Source organism: Pinus tabuliformis, chromosome 1_1, assembly GCF_031772625.1.
Source record: "Pinus tabuliformis cultivar Carrire ecotype Pingquan chromosome 1_1, CPIR1, whole genome shotgun sequence".
Taxonomy (NCBI): Eukaryota; Viridiplantae; Streptophyta; class Pinopsida; order Pinales; family Pinaceae; genus Pinus; species Pinus tabuliformis.
Genome location: NC_142297.1, coordinates 867,379,613 through 867,389,455, shown reverse-complemented (window position 1 = coordinate 867,389,455; position 9,843 = coordinate 867,379,613). Strand labels below are relative to the sequence as shown.

General features: G+C 38.6%; 1 protein-coding gene across 1 annotated transcript; it reads left to right on the top strand.

Moving 5' to 3' along the window:
* Positions 1-569: 569 nt before the first annotated feature.
* LOC149217036 (thylakoid lumenal 15.0 kDa protein 2, chloroplastic-like) lies at positions 570-1,232 on the top strand. The gene has a single exon (XM_089390118.1). The coding sequence runs from the start codon at positions 570-572 to the stop codon at positions 1,230-1,232; it is 663 nt and encodes a 220-aa protein (XP_089246244.1).
* Positions 1,233-9,843: the final 8,611 nt, after the last annotated feature.

The window sequence follows — 9,843 nt, the reverse complement described above, 5'->3', positions numbered from 1 at the left end:
TCCTGTTTATCAAAAATTCAGTTGGATGTCATAGATTATTTTCAATGAACATAACACTTTGAATCCTCATTGATTTTGGTAGGGACATGAATTCAAATGATTTATCAGGAAGTATTCGTCCATCTTTGAGTAATCTTACAAAACTCTACTGGTTCCACCCCCAGTTAAAATGCTTCAGTTGGATGTCATACATTATTTTCAATGAACATAACACTTTGAATCCTCGTTGATTTTGGTAGGGACATGAATTCAAATGATTTATTAGGAGGTATTCGTCCATCTTTGAGTAATCTTACAAAACTCTATTGGTTCCACCCCTAGTTAAAATGCCACTCAGTTCCTGTTGCGTTATCTCTTTTAAGTCATTCTCTTTCCTCTCCGTTATCAATTACAAGCCCACCTTCAATCGCATAAAACACTCATACTCTGTTAGTCAATGTACACCTGATTCAATAACCCACAACTTCAACCCCTTTCAGATCACCTTCAAAAACCTGGGTATTTCTTAGTTGATATATGCACAGCACAAAAACAACATTCTCAAGGATGTGGGTAAGCAAACTTTGTCAATGGCATCCATTCTCTTGTTCACCTTTCTGATTCAACAAGTGCAGTTCACATCATCTTTAGCAATTACCCCAATCCTAAAGATTTCACAAGAGTTTCAGGCTTTGGAAGACAAGTCAGAGTGGAAAACGAGAATCCTTACAAGGTCTGGGCCATCCCCATCTCCTTCAGATAAATCCTTCAGGGACCTATGGTGCCTTGATGACAGGATTGTGACTATAGTAGAGGACATCTCTTCTCCAAACATCTTGAATTTTGGCATAGGATTAACAGTGGGTTCCATTCTTCCTCGTCAATTCTTCGGTGGGCGGCAGTCTAGGTATGGGAATCAATTTTTTGTATCGAAAGAGGGCTATCAGGTAGCCCTTTTGAATACAATTGATGCCATCAAGCAATGTATTGTTCGGGAAGACGGATGCAATAACGTGCCTGGTTTGACAGATGACCTGTACTTTTTAACTCTTGCGACATCCATTGCTAGGGGTTGTGTGTTTAGGTTTGCTGCCCGGCTTAGCCCACAGGGCAGAGTGGAGGGTTCATGGCAGTGGGTTGTTCTTCTTTCTCCTCTGTGGCTATTGTTATTTGCTTCGTTTGGGATATTTCCAATTGTACACCCATCTTTGGAAAGTCACCTATTGAGAAAAAATGATTTAACTTTGATATAAAAGTCTGGGAATTTTTTATTTTGCAGAAGTTCAGGGCTCAAATGCAACTCATGTTTATTAGTATCCTCAGGAGGGTTGCAATGGCTGCTTATAATTTTTTTCAATGTAGCCTTATGTTAAGTGTTGTCCTTGTGGCTTAACCTTTCTCTCTTATATGGGACTATTAATCCACTGTTTTCATCGAAGGAAATGGGGATATAACACTGAGAGTGATCATGCAAGATTGCATCGATTAATGGGTCTCCTTCACATATCCACCATGCTTTGTAGTGAGATGGAATTGGTTCTCATTGTTGTAATTGACTCTGTGTTTCTCTCGCCAAAACAATACTATAATTAGCTGTAAAGTTCCCAAGTCTAACATTATCTGTGCTCAGCAACCCTGTTATTTTGTTATTCTGGTTTTAGTTACATTTAGCAGAGAATAAATTTTGTTTTGATTTGTGTAAAATAAACCTTTTATTGCAGGCATTATTGGAATAAAGAAAATAATTATTTTTGCATGAGATGCCAAGTGTCACTATTGAAAATTTCTATAAAAGAGGGAGAAAGTTAGTGAGAAAGGGACTTTTTGAATAGCCTACTATTGGATTAATATCCTAATGACATTGTGTACTTAGGATAACTATCAATATTTATGGTGATTTTAGTAAAAATGGACGTCATGTTCTTCTGTTCATCTCCTCAATGGGTATTGAATTCCCTTCTTCATCATAATGTTTGTAAGATTTATTTCTTTCTTTCGTAGGCTTTGGCATCCTACTTTTGTAAGAATTATTTCTTTCTTTTGTAGACTTTTTCTTTTAATTCCTACCTTTCTGAGCTATGGTGCTTTAAAGGAAACTAGTCTTAGCCTTTTTCTCGATCTAGGTGGTTTGTAAGGAATAAAAATAAGATGTGACATACCCTATTAGATGTTGTTACCTCTTTCTCCAGCTAGGCATACTTATATTTGTTCCTTAATGTTATTGCATCTAGGGTTAAATTAGAAAAAAACTTACTAATCTCTAAAATTTTAAATGCATATATTCCTTAATGTTATTGCATTTAGGGTTAAATTAGAAGAGAACTCACTAATCTCTAAAATTCTAAATGCATACAATTAAAGTTGTGAAAGCATAGTAGTCAAAAAGGGCTCCAGATACAAACATTAAGACCTTAAATTATTTACAAAATGTAGGCCACCATTATACCATTTAATGGGAGAATAATGAGTACCCATCAACATCATTACCATAGGTTTCTCCCATAAAATGGTTTTGGGGTCAATGTCAATAGTGAAAATATCATCTACATAATAGTCAACATTTTTTATATCCGTTTTTCATGGGATTGAATTTGAAGAGCCACACTTGATTCTTCTTTACCTTCACTATGTTAAGACAATTTAAGTACATATAGGTTATAGTTTTAATGTTATAGTTAACGTGTTAGGTATTAAAGTTTATGTATCCTAACATTTTAGGAGTTACAATGTGTTTATGATGAGAGTGTACTAGGGGTCATAATTTTTAGAATTCATTGTGTTAAAAATCATATTGCACTATGGTTTACTTAATAATAGAGTTATTCCCTTAAGGATTATAAGGTAATAAATGCCACTTTTTCTTAATGGTAATAGTGGCTAGAAGTTGCATTTTGGAAGGGTTTGTAATTCTAAAAGAGTGATCAAAGTATATTATGGTTTATATGGGATATGAGACATATAAGTATTTTGACTTTCATAATGGTTTTTAGTTAAGAGACACATATTGTATTTGATATTCTAGTGACCATAGTGGTGAAAGGTTACATTAAGAAAGGGAAACAATTAGTGGGGCTAATATATAGTGCAATATATAGGAATATCTAATAATAAATTCATTATAAGTATTTTTATTCTTTATGAAAGTATTTTTTTTGTTGTATTTGCGTTCTTCAATTTATGCCTTATGGCGTTTCCTTTGCAACATTTGGTGCAAATGCTAGTTTACAATTTTAAACAAAGAAATGATTTTATTATATACATAAAAGAATTGAATACAATGTCTAATGAATTTTTCCAAGCACCAACTTGGACATTGATGAGGCTCTAACCTCTAAGGCTTTGACCCTATCTTATCAAGGCACCAACCTTGAATTTAGAAGCACCAACTCCAAGGACACCAATCCTTTCAATTATGAGGCACCAACCCCAAGGCTCTAACCCTATATTTTTACTTTGTCAAGAAATGTTTGATTGTATTACATTGCTCCCAAGGTATTCTTCACTAAGCCCTGTCCTTTGTAGTCTTTGTAACAGGTCATGGTCTGCACTACATATTCATTTTAGGTCCGAGCCTTCCAAGATTAACCTAGTCAAAAGATTTGGTTTTCCCGCTCGGTCTTCAGCTTCCTTCTTCGCTCGACCTTCGCCTTTTGCTGGACCTTCAACTTCCTACTCGACCTTTGGTTTCCTTTGTTTCTTCGGGTTCAAGAGTTGTGAACTGTCTCACCTTCTCTATGATAGATGCCTAATTTAGCTACTTGAAGTGAAGCATTTTAACTTGTATTTATACGTGTCTCACCAATAACTAAAAGACACATTCATTGGGAGGAGAGGTCGACTTATGAGGTCACATATTAAGAAAATATATCAGAGGGACCTTTTGTTAATATTCATAAAGTATAACGTAAACTCATTATTTATGGAATTCACATCATACGAGAGGCTATACCCATATTGGAGGTCCCATATGCCACGTCATTCCTTTAATCCCGCAATCACAACTTTCATGAAAATCGGAGGTTTTACAAGTTGTGCACATGCTTTGTGTTTTGATATAACATTGTCGATGCCCCTACTTCCGACGAAGTGGATGCGATATTCAATAAACAGTCTTTTGATAAATCATTCGGGTCCACAACTTTATCGCAATCAGAGGTTTTACCATGTCATTCCTTTGAGACTTACGATCCCGTGGATGCAATATTATATTAAGTCATGTTATAATGGTGCAGGCGGGTCCTCAATACATATCATAATCGATGGTTTTAACGTGACATCCTTTTAAGACTTGCGATATGAAAGTTCTGATACAACGGATGCGATATTACAATAGGGCATGTTATAAAGGAGCAATCGGGTCCGCAACTCAAATCGCAATCGGAGGTTTCAATGTGACATGGCTTTAAAAACTTGTGATATGGCGAATGTGATATTTCTTTAGGGTAAGCCATCAAAGATTAACCATCGGAAATCACAGGAACAAGAAGCCACAAGAAAGCCAAGCCAAGAGTAAGAGTCGAAAGGAAGAAAACAACAATATCATAGGAGCATTGCGAACTTGATAGCTCTTCCGATAACTCTTCTTTGATGGCTCCTATTCTTGACTTCCAATGGCTTCCCTGATGTCTTTCCTCCTTGGCTTCATATCATTATTTAATATTCTAGAATATTGCCATACTGACATCAATGACAATCTAGATCAACATGGTGAATGATTCCTTTCTTTTCATTTTCTAAATTTTGTTCAAGATGCCTTCTTCTATCATCTTTCTCCCTTATGAGTTGTTGCACTTCTATGGCTTTGTCAATTGTTGCACTAGCATAGGCTCCTGCATATTGTGATAGTCTCCCAAGATCTTCACTTGAGATGGTTTGGGCATCTTTCCACAGTACTTGAAAGGAGGTATTTCCAGGGACCAAAGACTACCTTTGTTCAGTCCTTCTCCTCTTTCTCTATCTGTTGATTATTGCTCTGTGTTTGGGATTATAAAATACGTCGAAAGGAGGAATCTCCTCAATCTTGAGAACGTCCTCAAAGGTCAGAAAAACTAGTATCATGTCCACATCATCGGTGTCCATAATTTATTTAGAAGCCTCAACAGTGAATGAGGTCTTCTCAGTAATTAAACCAATCTGAGTGATCTTTGTCTGGGAGAGAGTTTGTAGTTTTTAGGGCTAGTTTCTTTAAGAAATTGATCCCAAATCACATCCAGATTTTATTTTATTGTAACCTTCTTTGTCTTTGATTGGGAAGCTGCCAATGTTTGATTTACATGAGCTACATATTGACTCTAAGCTATGCTCATTTTTTTCTCTTCTACCGTGCTTTGTTGACTTAGTTTCAAGAATTAACTGGGCAAGTGGGAAATACTTTTAACCTTGTATTGATGAAACTGCACTAATTACTCAGGACTAAGTCGTGTTGCTACTTCTTTTTCAACTTGTGCATAATCTGAGGCCGATTCAAAGAAATCGTCAATTTATTAGGCTTGTTTGTAAACTGCCTAATCTTTGCCTGTGTTGTAATATTTTTGGCAGTATCATTGGGATCATACTGCCAAAAATATTACAACTGCATTAACATGAGAAAGTTGCATTAACACTAGAGGGGAAAGCTGCATTAACACCCATGAAATAAAAAAATTGAATGCAAAGTGACAATGTTATAGTGTTGAATGACATAAAATGTGAATAATAAGAATCTAGTCAATTACAAATAGTCTTCATTGTGATCAATCTCAACCTACTTTTTTCTACTATTCTTTTTGGTACCCCTATAGGTTGAATTACTATAACACAAAAATCAATGAACATTGTCAATAATTTTTTTGTGCTTACACTAAAATCAATACACACTATTAATCTAGTCACTTTAAAATTAGTGTACCATCATACATCCAGTTACATCAAATCAGAAATCATATTTATATATATATATATATATATATATATATATATATATATATATATATTTTAAGATTTTTAATTTTAGTTATAAAATAGTTTTTAATAATGCTTATTATATTTTTAAAATTGAGCTTTAAAAAAAAAAACAAAAATTAATATTTTCCTATAATAAAATGGTCTTTGTTAATGCTTATTGTTGTTTTTAATATTTTCTATCCTAAAATTGTATTTTTATCTTTTTAAAACTGACGAAAAAAACAAGGGCTACATAGTCGCTAATGCTTGCCGCTTAGTTTAATTGTAACTAAATCAAAGTAAAAATATTAAATTCAAGTTACTATTATCAGGTTAATTCATATTGTTGAAAATAAACCAACAGATTAAGCTGCGCTTCGACTTGCTGAAGACCTAGTCGTCGTCTCAGCACTGCGCCCCTGGCCACAGGCCAGCTTCAGCCTCCTTCGCTGCATCAGAGGATCTCTCAGTCGAAAATTTGGCAAAAGACCTGCCTGCTTGATAGATCGGAGAGCTTGGGCTTTCGGGAGCAAGCCAACGCGGCCCCGCGGATGTAGAGTTGCAGAGACTCTCCCATGGAATCCAGCGGGGGCCCTGCCCCTCCACTCAACCCGCCTCCGGAGATTTCTGCATTCAAAGCATTGATTGCCGCAAGTTCGAAGCGCCCTCCCACGGCTAGTCAGCAGAAGTTTGTCAAGAAACTAGATTCAATCCCTACGGTTGCCCTTCCTGAAGAAGAAACATGCAAGGCTGCTCTGAATCTCGCTGAGAGAGGGTTAATAGGCCAGTTTACGGGCCTCTGGCCATCCCCAAAATCGGTAGAGGACTGGACTCAAAGAAATTGGTCTCCTTTGATTAAAGAGGGAGTCAAGAGCTATTTTGTGGGCAAAGGGTTCTTCGTATTTGTCTTTGAAAACCCGGATGATAGAAGTTTCATCTTTAGAAATGGACCTTATTTCAGGGGACCACAAGGCCTGTATCTAAACAAATGGTCTCCCAACTTTGATCCCTCTTAGGATGTCCCCTCCGTTGTCCCGGTGTGGGTGCGACTTCCCCATTTGCCCCTCCACTACTGGAATCAAAAAACCTTTCAGATCATTGGTAATGCGCTCGGAAAATACATAGATCAAGCAGCAAGGAAAGATCAGTACTCATGCACCCGAATCTGTGTAGAAGTTGACCTAGAAGAGGGTTTGCCTGAAGCAATTAAGCTCATTGTTGCTGGGTGGACACACATCCAGGAACTGGATTATGAACAGCTCCCTTTCAAATGCAGACACTGCCATGGTCATGGTCATTTTGCAAAGCACTGCAAGAAAAAAGCAGAGGAGAAAACAGATAAAATAAACGAGGATCAATGGACGGTAGTCCAAAAGACTGCCCTTTAAAAAAAGGGAAATGGTAAAGGGCATACCTCTGGAGCTCCAGGCAGTTCCAAGAACAATTAAGAAAAGGATGTAACCCCGAATGACATTGAAAAAACTCAGATCAACCCAGCAGGTACGATTCAGGAAAACCAGGTACATATAGAAGCCCCTCCATCCAACAAAGAAGGGGAAGAAGCTATACAGGTTGAGGCCTCGCAAGGTAGCCCCTCCAACCCAACTTATGCTAAAGTAACAAGGAAAAAAACTAGTAGATAGTTCAGGTTCTTTAGAGGATGAAGCCTTCGAGCGCCCCTCTAGAAGAGCAGGCAGGAAATCCCGCAAAGAAATAAGGGAAGAGGAGGCTGAGAGACTCAAAGTCCAAGGTAGCCAGTCCACCATAGAAATGTCCATCGGAAGAAACACCAAACCAAGGCCTTCAAAGGGAGGCCCTATTCCCCCTCTCAAGTAAATCATGAAGCTCGTCTCTTGGAACTGCAGAGGATTGGGGAACATCTCCAAAGCTGAAGCAGTCATGGACCTCCTGAAAATAGAACCTTCAGACATCCTCATGCTCCAAGAGACGAAGATAGAAGCTCGAACGCTTCTAGACATCAGCAATTCAAAGTGGAAGAAAAGTGCAGGCAAAGCAGTAAGTTCAAGGGGCTCTTCCGGAGGGTTGGCAACTCTTTGGACAGAAGATTTATTTTTGCTTTAAAAATCTCATGAAACATAGCATTTCATCTTCACGGAGCTAACACACTGTGCAAGTAAGTTGACTATCTCTCTATTTAATCTTTATGTCCCTGTCACTTACTTTGAAAAACGAGAATGCTGGACCTCCCTCTCAGCATTTTTAGAACAACATATTCCAAGTAACATTGTCCTAGCAGGTGATCTTAATATAGTTCTGAAATCAAAAGAGAAAAGGGGCGGCTCCAACAGCAGAGATCCTATGCTGGCCTTTGTGGAAGAACTATCGCAGCAATGGGATCTATTAGACTTCATTCCCATACGCGGCCTTTATACTTGGTCCAATAACAGATCTGGGCCAGAGCACATCTCTGCTCGATTGGATCGATTTCTGGTCCAAGGTTCCCTTATTATGGATAAAAAGATAATCAAAACCAAAATTTTACCCAAGTTGACCTCTGACCACGAGCCGATCCAGCTGCTCCTTGAAGACGAAGAAGATCTAGGTCCTCTACCATTCCACTTCAACCCTTTATGGATTGAGAGAGAAGGCTTTTTCAAAACAGTAAAAGAAGCCTGGGCCAAGTCATTCTCAGGGTCCTCAAGTTTTGTGTGGGAGAAAAAATTGAAGGCCACAAAACAAGCTCTGAAGGAGTGGATAAGGAAACCAGTCCCTACTCCAACCGGCATAAGGAAAGAAGCAGTATACACTTTGGAGACTCTGCAAATGGAAATGGAAAGCAAAGAGATTACAACAGATCTACTGGAACAAGAAATAAAGGCCCAATCCTCTACATATCGATCCTTCCGAAAAGAAGAAGAATATTGGAGAATCAAATCCAGGAGTCTGTGGCTAAAAGTAGGGGATCGGAACACCTCCTTCTTCCACAGACAATATAGAGCCCGGCTGTCTAGGAACCACATCTCAGAAATAAAGACAACAGAGGGCCATGTCAGCAAAGGCTTCACCCAAGTCAAAGCTGCTGCGGACAGCCACCTTAGAAATCTTTTTAGTGAGGGAACTCAGGCTTCCGAGGGGGAAATAGCAGAATTCCTCTCGAATATTCCTCATCTAATCAGACCAGAAGACAACGCTGCCCTCACCAGCGAGGTAACAGAGGAGGAAATCATCAAAGTTATCTGGTCCATGGAATTAGATAAGGCCCCGGGCCCAGACGGATTCACGATACATTTCTATAAAGTCTGCTGGAACATCATCAAAAGAGATCTCCAAAAAATGATAAAGGGGTTCATGAGAAAAGCTAAGATCGGTGGAGGAACCAACTCCACTTATCTAGCATTAATCCCCAAAGATTCCAATCCAGAAACATTTGCCAGATTCAGACCCATATCCCTTTGTAATGCATCCTATAAAATACTGGCCAAACTGTTAGCAAGCAGGATCAAGCCTCTGCTCAAGAGGCTGATCTCCAGTCCTCAAGGCGGCTTCGTGGAAGGCAGGCACATTCTCGACAATGTCATTCAAGTCCAGGAGACAATCCACTCCAGCAAAAAGCGAAAAGAGAAAGGTATGTTGATTAAATTAGATATGGCAAACGCGTTTGATAGAGTCAATCGTTCTTTTCTCATCAAGGTTCTCCTCTCCTTCGGCTTCTCGCCCCATTTTGTCCAGCTTATAAATGCCTGCATAGATAACCCTTGGATCGCCCCCCTTGTCAATGGTCGTCCCTCTAATTTTTTCCAAGCCCGGAGAGGCATCAGGCAAGGATGCCCCCTCTCTCCTTTCCTATACATCTTAATGGCAGATACCCTCAGTAGAAAACTCACAGCTGAAAGAATTGTTGGCTCTCTCCCTGGACTCAAATCCTCCTCAGATGTCGCTCCTCTGAATCATGCTCTCTTTATAGATGACTCACTTCTCCTC